The sequence below is a fragment of the Miscanthus floridulus genome, chromosome 4 (genome assembly GCF_019320115.1).
Source record: "Miscanthus floridulus cultivar M001 chromosome 4, ASM1932011v1, whole genome shotgun sequence".
NCBI lineage: Eukaryota > Viridiplantae > Streptophyta > Magnoliopsida > Poales > Poaceae > Miscanthus > Miscanthus floridulus.
In genome coordinates, this window is record NC_089583.1 from 111,528,379 (window position 1) to 111,548,630 (window position 20,252).

At 45.5% G+C, this 20,252-nt stretch overlaps 1 protein-coding gene across 1 annotated transcript; it reads left to right on the forward strand.

Moving 5' to 3' along the window:
• The first annotated feature begins 8,953 nt into the window (after window positions 1–8,953).
• On the forward strand, window positions 8,954–11,825 carry LOC136552626 (protein SHORT-ROOT 1). Its single transcript, XM_066544186.1, has 2 exons — window positions 8,954–11,168; window positions 11,360–11,825. Exon 1 carries the CDS (start codon window positions 9,360–9,362, stop codon window positions 11,124–11,126), a length of 1,767 nt encoding a protein of 588 aa, XP_066400283.1. The 5' UTR covers window positions 8,954–9,359; the 3' UTR covers window positions 11,127–11,168; window positions 11,360–11,825.
• The last annotated feature ends 8,427 nt before the right edge of the window (window positions 11,826–20,252 follow it).

The following is a 20,252-nucleotide window of genomic DNA, read 5'->3' on the forward strand; positions in this document are numbered from 1 at the left end:
AGGAGTAGGTTGTGACAACTTACAGACAGAGCACTGAAAGTGAAGCACCCTTGCTCACACACTGAACCCTGCTGTCGGATACTCGGATGGACATGGACTGGTAGGCGCTGCCGCTTCTGAAATTTCGTCTCAGCGCAAGGTATTCAGAGATCTTAACCACAGCTAGCAATACCTCAAGCATGGCGCACTAGTCGCCGGCCATATGGAGACATTCCCTTCCCATAGCGTTAGCGCCACCAAGACCTGTATTTTGTTTTGTTAGCTGTACTTCTGTAGACAAAAAATGAGCTGCAATGCTGCAAACGGAAATAATATGTTCGAGTATTCTTTTTGCTCTTCTCCTTTCCTTTTCTAGGTCACTGTTCTCGGATCTTGTCTGCCTACAATACAATGTGGATGCATGAATAATTGCGCACATATAAAACTCGTTTCTGCAGGTGGCATGGCAATGAATGGATATGTGTGTGTGTGTGTGTGTGTGTGTGTGTGTGTGTGTGTTATAGCTCAAAAGCAGCTGAGTCCAATATTTTCCTATCTGTTCTCCGTAGCGTTGTTTGTGTTGTTGATAAACTGATGACGAGTCACGAGTGGGGTCTTTGTGCATGTGGCACACCCATCAGTGGAAGCGAAATTTCAGTTGCAAAAAATAGCTAGCACGTGGATTTCAGATCGCTTGGGATCAGATCAGACGATAATGCAGCACGATCAGTGACCCTACGTTATATATGTCACCTTAGGGACCGCCCTCGAACCCAATGATTTCACATGAAACAATTTCATCTCTGCAAACGTTGAAACAATCTCCTGCATTCCAAACGTGGGGCTGCGATGCTCAGAGTCAGATTTTTTTTAATCGCGCTACTGTAGCAAAGGAAAGTTTGTCGCCACGCCGGTCCAGTCCAGTACTCCAGCTGAGGTAGCCATGGCGACCGATGGACGCGGCCGGCAAACCGGAAGGAGGATGGGCAATGGGTTCTTGGAACAGTGACGGCTCAAGAATAATAGGGTCGGAGCACTGGAGCAGGGCATGTGTGAATGATTGTATGATCGGCGACGGCGATGGGACGAGGACGAGGACGAGACGAGAGAGTCTGGGGCAAGGCAACAAATTGCCGCGCTCGCATTATGGGCGGCAGCGGTGGGGAGGCATGGTCCGGTCAGGTCTGCGTGTTGTGGCATCAGGACGCAGCGTCGAGCTGGATCTCACTCACTCGCCCAAGCGTGTGGCGTCAGGCGTGGCTAGCTTGACAGGCATGGCCCAGCTTCTAGATCTCGGACCAGGGCACTGGGTCTGGGTGGGCACGACGAAGAAGATCGATGCACTCCGGTGGAGTACAGCGCGTACTAACAGGCAGCAGAAAATGGAGTGGACGTTGTCCCATTTCGCGAGGACATGTGTGTGTGAGAGAAAGGCCATGGATCTTTATATATCAGATTGTTCGGTTGGCTGGTTTGTATTGTTGTTGGTTCGTGAAGAAGTATTGTTAGTTAATTTGTGTGAGAGAAAAATACTATTCTGGCTAAAAATTTATGATCATTTACGATAAACCACAGCCAAACGAACTGTATATCCATCCCAGTCATCATCATCCTGGGCTGTCCGTTGATCACGCAGTAATTAGCCTTGGTCGCGCACGTCTCCGGGGCGCCAAAAGTGCGACACGTTTCGGCTCGTCCACGGCCGGGGCACGGGCCGGGCGGGCGCCAATGAGAAGAGATCAGGTACGCGGAGCCGTGTCCAGCGCTTTCGGCCGCACGGCCGCGGGTCTCCGGCCGGCGGGAGGGGAAAGCGGGTGGATGGTGTCGTTGAATCGAACATCGGGGGACCCAGACAGGACAAAACGGGAGCAGGATTGTTCGGTTTGTTTTTTCAGCCATATTCGGTTTACCCTATATTCGATTTGTTCGGGTTGTTTTTCAACCAGAACAGTATTTTCTCTTATAATAATTAAATCTAAACAATATTTTTCAGTCTAGATTCAGCGAGCCGAACGTGCGCCGCACCCCGCACCGGACAAAACGGGAGCGGGGAAAAGGAAAAGGCTGCTGCAGTGATATTATACGGGCAAGGCGTGGTGAGTGCGCGGTTGCTTGCTTCGGGCGCCGGGACAGACGCGCGGTGATGATGGTGTCGCCGTACTTTGGCCGCGCGCCGCCTCGGAGGTCTCGGAGCGGTTCAAAATGAAAAGCTCCCGGCGTGCGTGCTGTGCGTGCATGGGCAACGGCAAAGCTCGCCGGGCCCGGTCGGCATCGGTCGGCGTTGCGTGGACTGCGGGGAAAGTTCCGTTTTCTGATCGCATCCGCTCGTGACCGTGAGTTTCTCGCCATGATTGGGCCGGGTCGCAAAGCCGGTTTGTTTAGTGGGCATGTTTGGTTCCAAAAGACGTTGATACGCTGCCGCCGCCGCTGCTGCACGCCGATTCAGTGATTTGCCGTTGCGCGCGCTCGCTCATTGATCAGATCAGGTGCAGTAGGGCAGCCGCTTGGCGAACGCGAGGGACGGTCGCATTGCACCGCGGCGCACAGGAACAGAGGGTTCACTGGTTCAGACAGGAGGGCTGTTGCTGAAACAGTTTGTGGCGCTGGAATAATTGCAAGTCTGTCTCTCTCCTCTTTCTTTTTGAAAAGGGAGCATGAGGAGCACTGGTGAATTCCCTCTCTCCTTTTTTTCCCCGGCGAGGGCCTTTTTATGATTTTTTTTGTTTGTTGGTATGGGGACGTTTATGCCAATCCAAAATGGATGCGGAAGCTCGGGAGATAATGATTGGACGGAAAATTTTGTTTGTTGGGCGTCAGGATATATACATGTATATGTGTACATGCCATGTGCAGTAGGATAGTCCTGCCATACCGGGTGCAAGACATAAAATGAGGCAAAATCCAGCGTTGTCTATATATGTATGGGTACGTACGCTACGGAAACGTACAGAGCAATAGAGCATGAGAACTTTGTCGCGTCTGCAGCCTCATGATCTACAACAGCATCGTACCCCATGTCGACCCCATAATCTGAATACAGAGTCGTCGGACACGGACGGTACACACAACTGCAGTGTGAAATATGACCACAGCTTGTAACGCAGAGCTCCGATCCTCGCTGCTAACAGCTCTGCAACTCCTCGCGATCAGATCCGTCGTTGCCCAACCCGGCCAGACGGGGACAGAAGACAAGAGCGACCATGATTGTGCATTGTGTGTTACGACCGCTCTATGTACACTAGGCCGGCCAGACAGGCAGACACAAACTGCTGACATCAGACTGGAATGGCATAGATTATGACATGTTCAGAATTAGAAGGACATGAATCTGGTCGTGTTCGATTAAACCTGATCTCTGCTGCTTCCTCTTGTAAATTCATATTGGTTCATCCAAAATCAAATTTGACCGTTTGTTTTTTCTTCTAAAAAAATATTAGATACTTCAATGTATATAACACTAATGAAGTATGTTCAATAAAGAATCATATATGTGAAAACTTGATGTATCTAAAAATCTTTTGCAGAAAAAAACGTATGGTCAAAATTGCTACAGTAAAAATTTCAGTTACAAGTAAACAAAAATGGAGGTAGTATATATATATATGGCTATAAATGATTTTTGTAGGAGCAATTACAGTTACTTCAAACGATATTTATTTCTTAAGAATGCATGGATATATTGAAACAATAGTAGATATATAATTTTTTTCCTTAGCTACTTCTAGCGATAGGCTCAACTAATAACCATTTGTGTATAAAATAATTTTTTTTATCCGTTGGCTAAAAAATCATATTTAAGAATATTTAGATCTATATTTATATTCATCTTAGAATATGAATACAAATGTTGAAAGTGTGCTATCCGATTCGATAGCTAGGATGACGCTAGGGACAATAGTATCTAACGATGATTGTCCATCTCAAATCGCGGGTGGTGCTGGACAAAGGACGAAGTTGTGCCAAAATGCATTTTGATAATTCATGGATGCAATTGTGCCTAAAATATAAAGTTTTCTTTCGGATAGACAAAGTGGAGTTGAAAAATAAAAGTTTAAAGACCAAAATGCACTTTGGTAGTTTAGGGATGAAATTGAGCCCAAAATGCAAAGTTTGAGAACTGAAACGATCATCTTCATAATTCTATGATGAAATTAAGTCTAAAAGTAGAGTTTGAGAACTAAAACGAACATTTTAAAAGTTCAGAGATGAAAGTGAGCATCGAGTAATAATTCAGGGACCAAAATAACTATTCTACCATATGGCAAGCTAAGGAAACTTAGTTTTTTCTGGCTTGTTATAAGAGACTATTCTCTCTCTCTTCCTTCCATAGCTACAACATAAAATAAAAAAGTGAGGGTACTAAGGTAATTTGAATCTAAAAGTTGCCGATCTCAGCTTTTTACGATCTATGGATTCAATTAATCTCACAACTCCGGATTCTATAATCCTGCTTCCACAGTCTAACAGCCTGTTCGGGAGGCCGTATCGTATCGTTGATTATTTACTGCTGGCTGGTTTGGTGTGAGAGAAAAACACTGTTCTCGACTGGAAATTTACAATCGTTTACGAGCAAGCGAACAGGCTGTAAGATGTATGCGAACAAGGCTTTAGTTTCGAGTCGGATTTACATTGGCAATCACTGTCTCGTGAGTGACAGGGCAGGGCGAAGACGTTAAACAAGACCTGGCACACATGTACAGTCTCGGGAGGACGCGAGTACAGTATCTGAATATGATGAATGTGCATGAGAAACAGTGAGAGTGGGAGACTGATTTATAGTCTGTTACCGATACGGATTACTCCCGCTCTCTGCGGCACCAGAGTCTTTCCATTCAAGGCAATTTCTCTCACTCTCAGCTGAGTGGAGACGGCCGGCACAGTCAATCCACATGCCCGGCACTCTCTCCCTTTCAAAGCCCCCATGAACCGAAATCATCATGGCGTGCTGCCTGCGTTCCCCGCCCCTGCCCGGCTACAATACTCCAGGACTCGAATGCACAGCGCGGTCAACAGCACTTGGTCTCAGTCGACAGCAGCTGCTAGACTCGCTCAACATCACAGTCAGTGCACACCTGACCTACCTAACCACGCAGATATATGGAACCCTCTTCGTGCGTCTCCACGGCCCCATCCGGCCTTCTGCACAAGCCGATGGAAATGGTAAAGAGCGAGCGGTGGGAGACAGGGGTGTCTGCCATGGGGACTAAAGTCTAACAGGTGTTTCATCGAATATAATATGGGGTATTTAGATACCAATAAAAAAATAAATTACAGAATCCGTTAGTAATCCGTGAGACAAATTTATTAAACCTAATTAATCCATCATTAACACATGTTTACTGTAGCACCACGTTGTCAATGCATGAACTAATTAGACTTAAAAAATTCGTCTATATTTAATATTTCATGTGTAATTAGTTTTGTAATTATTCTGTATTTAATACTCCATGAGCGTATGTCAACGACCAGAGTTTAAGAGGTGAAGCAACAGCTGCAGCTGTAGATAGCGGCCTGTGCGAGCGCGCGGCAGCACCGGGCAAAGTAGACAGCGAACATGAACGGACGGACGGCCAAAAGCAGGCAGGCAGGCAAGCAAAGCAACGCGGCCGAGCGCCGGCCGGCCGGCCGGCAGCGGGAGCGCACCACCAGACCAGCCGTGCCCAACGGCGCTGCAGACAAGAAGCGCGTCTTTTCGGCCTTCCAAAAGCAGCGAAACGGGCCGATCTCTCTCTTTTTAAAGAATTGCAATTTGCACTGGCGCTAGCGAATTTTATATGAATCTAGTACGAACTTTCTCCGAAAATCTCAAAAGGAGGTGCCGAATACGCGTGCCTACGGCCGGTGCTGTTGGGCTGTGGTGGTGATGATGGTGTAGTCTGGTGGTGGTGGTGGTGGCGGCGGCCAGCACCGCATGCACGCTGTGCTCCAGGCCGTCCAGCTTTTTGCCGCCGGCCGCGCGCGCGCCTCGTTCTTTAGCCGGCCTTTCGCCGACGACTGCCGCCTCGCGCCTGGGCCATCGGTCGACCGGTGCTAGCGTGGAGGGTGAGCAGGAGATGGCATATTTTCCTTCGCGTCCTGCCTGAGGGCGACACATGCGACTGTGGAAGGGAATATTTTTCCCGTCGCCTCAGCGCTGGATGCCTGCCAAATCCTCCAAGGTTGGCGTCATTCTCCAACGGTAGTTTCGGGCCATGCCGCGTCCCAGGATTGTTGGACCGGATTTTACATCTTTCCCATCCTTTCTCCTCTCAAGTTGGAACGGCCAAACGTAGAGTGAAACACCCATCCTTCTTATGTTTCCAAATGTCAATTATACCTTAGTATCAATTTAGTGTGTTGCAATTTGTGTGCCTAACTTTTTTTTTTGTTTCAGACGATGGACATAAATCATTGAATTTTAATCGGACTATGAAGTCTTCTTTTCCTTCCTCTGTTGTCACGGGTGATGCTAAATTTCATGGTTTTTCTCGGTCCATTTGAGTGATAATGTGGAGAACTTTTCTCACTGGCTAGGTTTTTTCACCTAGTTGTCACACGTATCCTCTTCCCGCCATATTACTACCGTCACTAACAACATTCTTGCTGCTAGTTTCGCTCGCCTCCCACCACCTCAATCTTGCTCTAGCTGCTCCATTTTGGAATTACTTGCGCTGCCCAATAGTCGTCCTTATTGCTAGTGGCATCCCACCTTATCTCTCTAGTCACATACACCTCCAAAAGTTATGGTGTCTCCCAAAATTCTATTATAACCCATCAACTGAAACCGGAGCTCAACACCACCCTCTCAAAACCTGAACGAAGGATCTTTCCATTATCGCTGGTGCTCATGTGTAGCATGAATCCTACCCACCCACTCCCACCAAAAAAGACACCTATCTTAGTTGATTTTCTTATCTTTGTATCGATAGTTTAGCATGCAGATTATTCATGCCACAACACAGTGCCCCTTGATGTGTGGTGATGTAATCCTTCAATGCCACTAGGTTAGCGGCTTAGCGCAGCCATGCAGTCTATGATGTCTCAGTTGAGGGGAGGCTTCCTTACATCATGACCTTGGAGGAAGAAGGAGATGTGAATATCTATACGTCACTATGTAATAGCAGTGGTGCTACTATGACACACATTATGTAATAGTGATTTCAACATGAGAGGTGCTAGGGATATTATCGTAGGCTTTGCCCTGTTCGCTTGGCTGATAAGCCATGACTGAAAGTATTGTTGGCTGATTTGTTGTGAGAGAAAAATATTGTTCGTTTGCTGAAAAAGTACGGCTTATAAGCCAAGCGAACAGGGCGTTGAAAGAGGTTGGATTGAGGATGAGCTAGAGCTGAAGAAGCATCAGTCGTCCCAAACATTGAAAGAGGTTGGATCGAGAATGAGCTAAAGTTCAAGAAGCATAGATTGGTAGTGTTGGGAAACACTTGTAGCCTGTCCTCAATCATACGAGAAAATCAGTTTGAAATAGTACACATATATAATTAGATACTAAAAACTCATAAACCAAATGAGTTTGTTAGTTTTTTGTTCGAATAACTTAGCATGGTCCTCATATTTTGGGCTAATTATTTTTTTCGTGGGAGATAGCATAGCTATTGATTGCGATGTGCTATGATTCCTTTGTCAATCTTAAGATGTGTTGGCCTAATATTTTTGAAAGCATTCATATAGGTAGTGTGTGAATGAGTTCATATGAATGAGTGTGTGCGAATATGTATATAAGTATATATGTCTTTACTGTATATAAAAAAAATCAAAACCCCATGACGGAGATGAATGCATGGCATATTCTAAGATTAGGTCCTGATTTATGTGGAAATAGTTCATTTGATCAGGATTGCAAATCTCGTACGTGCACACATATTAGACCATATAAAAGTAATAAATGGTAATATTGCGAATTTCTACTGCTTGATAACAAAGTTATGAAGTTAAATGCACAACTAACGAACAATGGGTAGAAATTGCCAGCACGTGATTTGACAGTTGTATATTGTAGGTTTACGAGGAGCAGTATTGCTACATATACAACAATTTGAGTACAACTAACTTAATATCCACCGTTAAAAATCATATAGAAAAAGCTTATAAATGCATTGGATGGTGTAGATGAGTGGTTGTACTTGAGTTGTACTCAAAGCATTTTTCCTTCTGGAGTGAGAATGGAGGAGCCAAATGCTCGAATGGCTACGTGTCCCACCAATGACAGTGGATTTGTTTTTGTCTTAGAATTCGTCTTAAAATATACCCCCACCATTCTAAATTATAGGTCGTTTTGTCTTTTCTAATACATAGTTTTTGCTATATATTTAGATATACACTATGTCTAGATACATAATAAAAATAATGTATTAGAAAAGCTAAAATGCCTTATAATTTATAATTGAGAGAATACTATCTTGCTTTATTACCTCCATATAAATATAAACATAATACATTTATAAGCCGTACCAGATGAGCGGCATACCTTTATTTGTAACCCTTATCATGTCGTCGAGTAGTTTCTCTATGTCAAATCAGTGCTGTACATTTTCTTGATTGTACTTGTTTATGCCTGTCCTTTCCTAACAGAAATGGCCTAAATAAAATCCCATCAGAACTGCACACTGTCACAAACGCAAACGGTCTTTCAGTTCGTTAGCAAATCAGGCTAACACACACACACACACAAAAATCCCCCGTAAAAGCCAGCAGGGCGCCAGGGCGGGGCAATGATGGGCTGGGGCTGGCTGGCTGGGCTGGCCAGCCCCTTCATATAGGATACTATTTATATAAACCAGTCAGCAGTAATTCTCTCTCACATAACAAATCAGCAACTATACGAATCAACCAACTGAACATGCTGGAGGTCGAGATGGGGAACGAAAGCAAAGGCAAAAGGCGGCCACACCCACTGCGCCACTCAGTAAAGAATCCGTCCACTCCAATCCGAACCATTCCTTCGTTCCCCCTCCTCCCTCATCGATCCGGCCAAAAGCGAAGCAAGGCAGAGCATATTGCTCCATCGGTCTCGCCAAAAGAGCAGTGGAAACTGGGGATCGAGAGGGCGTCAACAAAGCGAGCCGAGCGCATCACGCAGGGCTCCCCTTTTCTGGCTCAAAAGAATAGATCACTCTTTCTCTCCACACACACACGCGCGTAGGTAGCCACTACTTGCTTGGAATTGGATTGCTGCCACTCACAATTCCCTCTCATAGCCTGGCATGGCATCCTAGCTATAGCTGGCTACTGGCTAGCCTCCTCCTCCTCCTGGCTGGTGGCTGCTACCCTTGCCGGTTCTCGGTTCTCACCGCGCTGCCATTAAAACCCCCCTTCCTTGTTACCACGGCGATCTTGAGCAAGCGCACTCTTCATGTTGCCGCCTCGCCGCAGTAGCAGCTTACATGGATACGCTGTTTAAGTTGGTTAGCCTTCAAGCCTCCGAGCAGCAGCAGCAGTCGGCGTCCTACAACTCGAGGAGCACCACGTCGAGCGGCTCCAGGTCGTCGTCGCACCAGACCAACGCATCCTACAACTACTACTACCACAGCACCAGCAGCGGCGGCGGCGGGCAGTACTACTACGGCCAGCAGCACCAGCACCAGCACCAGCAGTACTACCTGGAGCCGTACCAGCAAGAAGAATGCGGCAATGCCCACCACCTTTACATGGATGAAGACTTCTCCTCCTCGTCCTCGTCGAGGCAGCACTTCCACTCGCACGGCGCGGCGGTGCAGCCGCCGACGTCGTCCGCGGCCACGCCCACGGGGCCGACGCCCCCACTGTCCACGTCGTCCACGGCCGCGGGGGCGGCGCACGCGCTGTTCGAGGCGGCCGACCTGTCGTTCCCGCCTGACCTCAACCTCGATTTCTCGTCCCCGGCGTCGTCGTCCGGCGGGGGCGCGGCCTCGTCGGCGGCGGTCGGGGGAGGTGGCGGGGGAAGATGGGCGAGCCAGCTGCTGCTGGAGTGCGCGCGCGCGGTGGCGGCCCGCGACAGCCAGCGCGTGCAGCAGCTGATGTGGATGCTCAACGAGCTGGCCTCGCCGTACGGGGACGTCGAGCAGAAGCTGGCGTCCTACTTCCTCCAGGGGCTCTTCGCGCGCCTCACGGCGTCCGGCCCGCGGACGCTGAGCACGCTCGCGGCGGCGTCCGACCGGAACACGTCCTTCGACTCCACGCGGCGCACGGCGCTGCGGTTCCAGGAGCTCAGCCCGTGGTCGTCGTTCGGGCACGTGGCCGCCAACGGCGCCATCCTGGAGTCGTTCCTGGAGGCCGCGGCGGCGGCGTCGGAGCCGCAGAGGTTCCACATCCTCGACCTGAGCAACACGTTCTGCACGCAGTGGCCCACGCTGCTCGAGGCGCTCGCTACGCGATCCGCCAACGACACGCCGCACCTGTCGATCACCACGGTGGTCTCCGCTGCGCCATCCGCGCCGACGGCCGCCGTGCAGCGCGTGATGCGGGAGATCGGGCAGCGGATGGAGAAGTTCGCGCGGCTGATGGGCGTGCCCTTCAGCTTCCGCACCGTGCACCACGCTGGGGACCTCGCGGAGCTCGACCTCGACGCGCTCGACCTGCGCGACGGCGGCGCCACCACCGCGCTCGCCGTCAACTGCGTCAACTCGCTGCGCGGTGTGGTGCCGGGCGGTGCCCGAAGACGGGACGCGTTCGCCGCGTCCCTCCGGCGTCTCGATCCGCGGGTTGTTACTGTCGTCGAGGAGGAGGCTGATCTCGTGGCATTTGACCCTGACGAGTCCGAGGAAAGCGGCGACACGGAGGCAGCGTTCTTGAAGGTGTTCGGCGAGGGCTTGCGGTTCTTCTCGGCATACATGGACTCGCTGGAAGAGAGCTTCCCCAAGACTAGCAACGAGAGGGTGGCACTGGAGAGGGGAGCCGGACGTGCCATTGTGGACCTGGTCTCGTGCCCGGCGTCGGAGTCCATGGAGCGGCGGGAGACGGCGGTTTCATGGGCGCGCCGCATGCGATCTGCAGGCTTCTCTCCGGTGGCGTTCAGCGAGGACGTTGCCGACGACGTGCGGTCGTTGCTCCGTCGGTATCGGGAAGGATGGTCGATGCGGGACGCCGGTTTAGACGACTCGGCAGCCGGAGCAGGCGTCTTCCTGGCGTGGAAGGAACAGCCTCTCGTGTGGGCAAGCGCGTGGAGGCCATGATAGAGATCGAACTTGGAGCTCGTCGACGCAAATGCAAGCTCGGTGAGTACGCGCGTACGTGGAACAGCATGAGCCACAGGAGAAGCAAGGGCGCCATCCGCCATGCCTAGCCGGCGTGGTTGATGCATCGATCCATGCATTGGATCGCGCGCACGTGCATGTGTATGGCGGCGTCTCTCTCTCGCTCCTCCTTGCATTGCTCGTCTTGAAAGCTGAATGGCTCACGCATGTAGGGTTTTGGAGCAGCGTAAGCGTAGTAGGGGTTGCTAGCTCACGTACACATTGATTGCAGCAAGGTGATCGAGGAGGAGGTATGGTCGATAGTTTTAGGTTTTAGACTTGCATCTATTTCAAATTTGGATCATCGATCGTCACAAGTTCTTGGCGTGATGATTCCGATTTGCTTGCTGCTTCTTTTTTTTATTCCTCACATTCCCCTTTGTTTCTTCTTGTAATTTAAGGTTAACAACTTTCTTCCCTTTGGAGGGATTTACGTGCATGGTTTTGTCACACGGCGTCTCGTGAGTAGCTCATAGCAGCTACATTTGGCCATGAGACTTATGCTTGCATTGGATGGTTGTTCAGATGTTGCTTCCTATCTTGTTGATTGTTGGGGATTGTTAGGGCTTAGGGCAGACACTTGCACGGCCTACTACTTTTGCATTGGTTACCAGTACCAATATCAAGCTAGCATGAATCAGGCAAAGCAGCTGCACACTATAGCTAAGACTAGACAACACCTAGTAGACCATATATATACGAGGTAGCTAGAGTGCTCTTTGTTTGTTCTTCCCCCATTATATTTACATTATTGGAGTTCCTTCTTCTATATATTTGAAATGATCAAATGCCAAAGTCGTTTTGGTCTAGTCAAAGTCTCTGTGTCATGCATTTTACCTGATCCACAAAGAGTATGATTTAGTCGACGTTTTCAGGATCTGCGCGATATCAGGTACGGTGTATATATAGTCAATAAAATACAGGCCAATATTTTAATTGAAATTCATTCTAGCTAAATACTGAAAAATCTCTCATCAGAATAGGTATATTTATGGTCATCTTGTATGATGACCATAATAGTTAGCTTCAATTCTCAGAGAAATGGACTAGTAGTTTTTTTTTAGAAAAGCTATTATCAGTTCCTTTCCTTCAAATAATTTATAAGTTAGTGTGACAAATGGCCTTATGTTGCTTGAGAAGATGATCTAGGGGACCATTACATATATTTGTTTTTTTAGAACATCTAGCGCCCAAATAGAGAGCAGCTAATAATTCGGTGTCCAAATCAGTCAGTAGTCCAAGCTGCCGCATCAAATTTGTTGTGTCGATTGCAAGCTAGCTCAGACCTTTTTGAAATCTGCTGGAAAGACCGGCCTGTCGTTGACAGATTAGTTTGTACCCCGTTTTCTAATGGTTTAAGTAGCTTACCTTTGATCTCGTGCATAAGACAATGATCTGGAGTTGTTAGGAGCTTGCAACGTACATGGTGGGGAGTGACAACGATCGGTACGTATGATACCATCATCAAACTCATAATAATAAGCTGATGATGAATAGGCCGGATATAGAGCAGAATTATAGGGGATCGAAAGCATGGAGGATATATATGATGCCAAAGCGATCATCTGCTTGAGGGTTAGTTGATGGAGTGATATCATGAGCTCATAGCCGTTTGTAGAAAACACATATAATTTAGTTTGTAATAAGTTATACCCTCGCCCTGGCCTGTCGTTTTCATGTAGAGAAACAACTGCGGCATTGCCACTGCATGTCATTATTCTTGACACATGCATGCACATCTTCAATGCCTTTGCATTGACATCCACATCTCCTTGCCGTTCACGTTTGCGTTGATTTCATGTCGTGATCTGTTTGTTGGCGCGCATGCACTCGCGACCGACCGAGAGTCATCCTCGAAAGCTAGCTAGCTAGCATGCAGGATGTGCACGTACGTATGCGTGGCAGCAACAGAGTAACTAACAACATCATCATCAACAACAACATAATTGCGAGAAATAAACAAAAAACATGCAGAAAAGACGACGACGTCACGGCGTACGTCCTAATTAACAGGAACACACGGCAATATGATTCATCAGATGATAAGCTCAATCTGGTCTTCTTGGTCAGGGCTGCGGTGATGGCCTCTCTGACAGCATCCCAGTATGCATCTGCGAGTTTATCGAAACCAATCACGGGTACGGGTACGGTGCTACGGCCGGAAACATCCCCACTTCATGTGCAGCGCGTCATATGACTGCAGCGCGATCGCAGAAGCCGTAGCAAACGCCGGCCCGGCGGGGCGCATGCGCGCGGGTCGGGTAGCCGGACCGGCCAGGAGCGGCGGGTATGTAGCGCGCGCAAGCCCCGAGGGCGGCACGGAAAAATACGCGGAGTAGGCCGAGATCGAAGAGCCGACGCGGCGGCCGGGTGGGAGAAGTGTCTGGCTCTGGCTCCGGGCTCGATCGGCTCGATCGCTCTCGCGGAGTCGCGGACGCGGACGCGGGGGGGGGGGGGCGGAGCGAATCTGGCGAGGAGAGGGTGGCGGAATCTAGCAAAAGAAGGTGGGCTTGGATCGATCCACTGGTGGCCGCCCGGACAGACGGCCGGCCGGCTGGCTCTGCTGCGCGCGGCCTACGCACCCATGCATCCACGCCCCTTTCCGCCCCGTTTCTCCCGCGAATCATTACGCGCGCCGACCCGACCCCCGTTCGCCCGGCCACTCGTCTCCATCCGAGGGGGTGTCGCAGTCCCAGGGCCTCCTCGCCCTTCGTCATATCTCCGGATTTCCCTCCCGGCCGAGGTAGCTCCGTCGGCCGGCCGGCCGGAAACATCCCCGCTTCAAATCCCAGCTGGTGAGCCGCACGTGTGTAGTCCATATGTCCAGCAGGTTCCCTACCGATCGAGATGCGTTGTATACCACCAGCCTGCTAGCAGATGTGTTCTACTCCCTCTCCTTCCAAATTATATATAATAATATATTTAGATATATAACAAAATAGATAAAAAAAACAATTAAAACAATTTATAATTTGAACCGAGGAGTAGAGTACTTACACAACCACTCCGTCCGTACCACCAACAGCTGTAGCGTTACGTGTTTTCGAATTTCGATCCGTGTTATGTTAACTACTACCTAGTAGTACTACGTACTACGTGGGCCTGACAATTTCGTTGCTACCAACTCAGACACGGCGATGAGCTACACAGCAATATAGCTAGGATCCGTGCTTTTTTCTCCCAGCACCCAGCTGATTGGCTAGCTAGAGGACTATGGCACCGTTACTTGCTGAATCTTGACTGAAAAACACTATTCTAACTAAAATATTATAAGAAAAAAATATTATTTTGACTAAAAAAAATCGAATAAATCGAATATAGATAAGCCGAATCGGTGACGATGGCCTCCCGTACGTCAGGCATATATATAAATAATATCATTCAGCCGTATCATTGAAGTGTTGTTTGTCGCTGTACCTATCGCTGCTGATTTATTTCACCGGAAGAGGTCATGTGCGTACATGGCCGCATATATACATTATAATTGGCCGGTAGAATTAACTAGCTGTCCGAGGTCCTTGCTAATTATGACCCGTTCCTTCGAACTTATTAGTCATCGTATAGTATTTTTCTCTTATAATAAATCAGTTAATAGTATTTTTCAGTCTGGTTTTTTTAGCAAACCAAACATGGCCTATGTTCAAGAGGTTTTAATTAACCTCTAAATGACGAGGACTGTGATGGAGACCCCCTGGATACAGTCAGAGTCCCAGAGATATGGTATATCATCAACTTGACACATCAGAAAGTTTTCGCTTTCTCGAGTGTGGGTCAAACTGGGCCATGAGCTGAGCCAACTTTCAATCCAATTCTGCGCAAATCATGATACCGCCTGTCCCTTTGCAGCCTTTGTCCATCCATTGTAAATAGTTGGGCGTGCATGCCTTTGGTTTTATCCACAAGAAAAATGAGAGGCTGCCCTTTGCCCTTTTTAGCTGGAAGTGAGTCCAGTGGAGTACATATTTGTATATGAAAAACAGAACACGTCCTTCTCAGTAAAGTAAAGGTCCCGTTCGGCTTACTCTATATTCAATTTATTCGACTTATTTTTTCAGCTAGAACAATATTTTTCTCTCACAACAATTCAACCAGAACAATATTTTTCAGCTAGTTTCAGCCAAAATTCAGCGAGCCGAACAGGGCCATAAAATTAAGCTGTGCACGAGTCCAGTGCACTATCTTACCGTTACTGATTAGTGCATAGTATTTTTAACCTTCAATTTAAATTGCATGAACGTGCTAAAAATCTAATTAATTCTATAAAATTCTAGAAATTTTTATCTACCACCTCCATCCATAAAAGAATGTAATTCTCACTTTTCGAGAAGTCAAACGATTTGTAGTTTAACCAAAATTATGTAAAAATACACTAACATTTACGATACAAAATAAGTACCATCGTTAAAATTGGTTATGAAATATATTTTCATAGCAAATCTAGTTGGAGACATAAATGTTAATACTATTCACTATAAAGTCAGTTAAAGTTAAATTATAGTTTGACCTATACGCAACCTTGCATTTTTTTTTTTGGACAGAGGGAGTATTAGGCCTGTAAACTGTAATCATTATTGACATTTGGGTCTATTCTGCTTATTGAAAACTAAAAAAATATTTGTCATTATATGGAAGAGAAGTGTGTAGTAACCCCTAAGCTAGCTATATCTAATTTATTGTTCACTGCCATTATAAAAAAATAGCATAAAGTAACGATCAAAATCTTCATTTAGATTACCTATATACACCCTCCGTCCCAATATATAAGACGCGACTACTTTTTATTCATGTCCCGTAATATAAGGCGTGCTCTATGTAGCACCCTAAAATTTGCTTCTCTTGAAATAGAGCTAAAATGATTTAATTTTGTATTTTTATGCTTATGAAAACATGGGGAAATAATAAATTTTCATTAGATTAAAATTTATCTTAAGGTAGAAACGTGTTTGTTGCATTCATACCGAGCGCACCTTGTGTTTCTATGTGTAAAATGTGTGTTTTTTTAAATTCGTTTAGGAGACGAATATCTATCTCTTAGAATTTTTCGAACTCCTTTCTGAAATTTAATTCCTACCTCCTTCACCTTAATCTTTATATTCCAAGTTCCCAACAATCTTTTCATGAGTTCCAAATACTTTATTTGGGTTCATCATGTTCCAAAGTGTCTCTGAAAATTTTTCCCCAAAATTTCGGAGGTCTCGAAGTATTTTTCGTGGCTTAAATATCAATTTTGGACTTTTCTAGAATTATTTTATTCGCAAAATTAATTAATTCCGAAAATAAATAATATATCACATTTTCTAACCAACTCTTAAAGCCCATGTGCAATAATCCTAATAAATCCTAAAGACCCATGCATTTATTTACTAATGGGCTTTAATGGTTATTTAGGCCCATTAGTAAATCTGGAGAGTGCAACTGCTAGTTGATGTATATGTGGAGAGTTTTTCTCCCTATAGATATGTATCAACCCCTTAGGCAAAGCACACCAAAACTATCGTAAGGAGAGCCCCTAGTTTGAAAAATTCCTCGTGTAGTAAATAAGTTTTTTCTCCTTCTCTCGTCGTCGTCGCCGTCACCGCCGCGCTGCCCAGCCCGACCATCCTGTTCTTCGTGCAACAAGTCGAGCCCACCCCTACGTAGCTACTGTTGTCATGGTCGTGTGGTGGTTGTACAGGAGGCCAAAGGATGAAGACAAGGTAATTACAAAATTACCACCAGTTCGTAATATCGTCGTCGTATATTCGTTTTAGTCCATTTTGAGTTGTTCTAATTGCGTTAGATTCGTATCGATGTGATCTACGTGCTAGTGTCATCGTTTTTCATGTCGAGTAACTTTTATATATATGCTTAAATATTAATTTGATTAATATGCATGCAACTAGTTTTTATAAATAAAAGCAACATAATTATATACAATGCTCTTTTGCAAATAAGTTTTAACATGACTAGTTGCTAACATAAATATGTTTCTAAATTATAACATGTTTAGTCTAAACACACATATCAAATTTGATTAGATGTTCTCACATGTCAGTTTATATTTGCAAGTTAAAGTTGAATTGATATAAATGATATCAAAATATTTATAAATAAAATATGCTTCAACTCAGTTTTTAAGTATAAATATGATTTGTTTAATCTAAATTAATGCTACTCACATAGTTTTTCCTAATTAACATAAATCAAGCTTATAGTCTTTTCTTTTATAATATAAAACCCTGTAGTCGTTTCTTTACGATCGTAGTTCTGATTAGCGTGCTTTTTGTGTTTGTGTGTTCGTAGCGACATCTATATCATCTTTAAAACCTTTTTACTTGCTATTTATTATGTTTGGTGCACTGTTCTAATTTAGTTATATTATTTGCTTCGTGTATGATTGCATTGATGTTTGTGTGGTGCTTTATGAACATGCCCAGTTGGTGAGCTATACGTGGTGAATCAAGATGCAGATCTTTGAAGATTTGGACTAGAAGAAGATCTGAGTTTTAAGGCAAGTATAGCATGGGATCTTTCTTGTTGTCGTATACACCATTAATCACTTATCATATTGCATGTGTCTACCTTGAGTATCATTAAGGATTCCCTAGTACTTTGTACCTTATGCCTTGATACCTATAGGGTATTGCATTGGGTAGTATGATGCTAGTGTTCAACTATAATCATGATCTTGTAATTTGACTAATGGTATATGCAATAAGCACTAAAAGATGCTTTTTACCAACAAGGAACAAGAGGGTTAGAGTATTGGGCTATTTTTATGGTGCTCTAGATTTCTCTCACTAAGGCGAACATTAGGGACTTACAGTACAACTGTGAGGGCTATATGGCTCTGGTTTTAGCTCAATATGAGGACCTTTTTCTAGCTTGTTAGAGGTTACCTTTTATGGCATAAGAATGGCTTACCGAATCGGGTATAATGCAAGCCTCTGTCCCCTTGTGTATAGGCTGCACGTCATTGAGCCATCGGGAAGGGGGACTCTACATCTGTTTGCCGAATGAATCTAATGGCCCTAACTTGTTAGACAAACCTTTGAAAAGCTTCATAGTGAACCCTGCCGACCTTCTTTGGTAGTGGGTCAAGAGGCTGATCACCTCAGATGAAAGGATAAATCACGACTCACTAGTAAAAGTGTACAATCCTCTGCAGAGTGTAAAACTGTTATAACAGTTGTGTTCACGGTCACGAGCGACATTGGAACCCTTACGGAATAGATGATGAACACTGATAATACGGATGATAAAGATGCTCATTAATAATTACTGTTTTATGCTATTTATTATTCATGTTTATCTGATATGTGTTTATATGGGCTTGTGAATAAACTTGTTGCCACCCAATTGCTAAAAGATGACACATTAAAAGCTAATCGTAGTTAAACCAGTGTTAGCCTTTTGAGCCTCATGAACCCCGTGTTATATTTGTTGAGTACGACATGTACTTATGTTTGCTTTACTTTTTATATCTTTGGAAAAAATCCAGATGGGTAACAGATTGCTAAAGTTTGGAGGAATTATTCCAAATCAGTTGTCCCTGTGGAATTGTAGTCTTCACCCGAAGATCGGAGTTGTCTTTCCGCTGTTTGCTATCTAAGGTTATATTCTTTATACTAAGTATGTTATATATTAAGCATTGTCTATTGATATTACCTTTATTTGTATTTATATGTGAGATTTGACTTCTAAGCTCACATATGGTGTGTATCTGATTTTGTCCTAAAACCGGGTGCTACACTCTCTCTAGGGGCACATACATCGATGCGGTGGTGCTATTATTGAAAGAGAGAACTAAATATATCACAACCGGATATAAAGATTACAAATCATTTATATAAATATTGAGTTAGAATATAAACAAATAATCGAGAGAATTGAGGCAAAAAAAAATATAAGCAATTTTGATTAGTTGTGGTAGGTCTCAATTTTTTTTAACCAAAGCCTCTACACTTACATCTCTTATAACTATTAGCCTGTGATGGAATCGTCTATTAAATTATTACTTGCGATCTCATGGGTTAATGGACCGGTCTATCGAATTATTACTTGCGATCTCATGGGTTAATGGACCGGTCTATCGAATTCTTACTTGCGATCTCATGGGTTAATGGACTGGTCTATCAAATTCTTACTTATCTCATCAGAAAATGCAGCTAAATTAAATCACCTTTAATTCTAGCACAGCTCCTTGACCTTGATCATGAAACATATTACAAATTAATAATCGAATCGAAGATCAGAGACACCGGAGATGAATAGCGTCATATCCATGTTGGTCTTCACGTCAGTTGAGCTAACATGATTCTCTATCTGTTCCCAATCATCGAAGCTGATTTGTCTGTTTACACTGCTGAACTGTTGCGGTGCCTCCTACTAGTACTCCTAGTATGTCCTATGGAGGGGCCGGGGGTCTTTTGGCCTTTGGGCTGAAACATCCTTGCGCGGCAGAGCATGCATGCATGACTGATGGAGCGAGTGATGGCAAGCTGCCCTTTATTCAAAAGAGTTCAGCAAGCACGAACGGAGAGCCCCCCAATTCGAGAACTTTGATCTGAACATCTCTACGCCGCAGGGCATGCGTGACGTACTGATGTACGCATGGCTAGCTGCTCTTTTGAGCTGAAAAGCTTGAAAAAAAGCACTGTTGATTGATTTGTTGTAAAAGAAAAATACTATATTAGAACTGATAAGTTCAAGCGAATAGGGCTTAGCCAAGAACTGTTTTCCTTTCTAAATAAACTGCTGAATATACAGGGTTTACACTCCATCAACCTCGCCGGAAGTGATCAGAGACACGATGTACTAGCTATCGGCCTATCACTAACAGTAAACAGTATTCGTATGCACACTGTGCAATACAACGTGCATATAAAGAAGCAATAATAAGAGAGGCGGCGCAGAAAAGGAAATCTTTTGAACCCATATATTAGATTGAAAAGCAAAGGTTTGTTGTACACCCACACCCACTACGAGATCATGTCCTTGCATCGCTGCGTGGACGGTGTCGAGGCACGTTTGGGGGTGTCACCGCATGGGGTGTCGCGCAGGGATTCGGATACTAATAAAAAATAA

Coding starts and splice junctions, on each gene's coding strand:
- LOC136552626 (XM_066544186.1), top strand. CDS start 9,360: ATGGATACGCTGTTTAAGTTGGTTAGCCTTCAAGCCTCCGAGCAGCAG.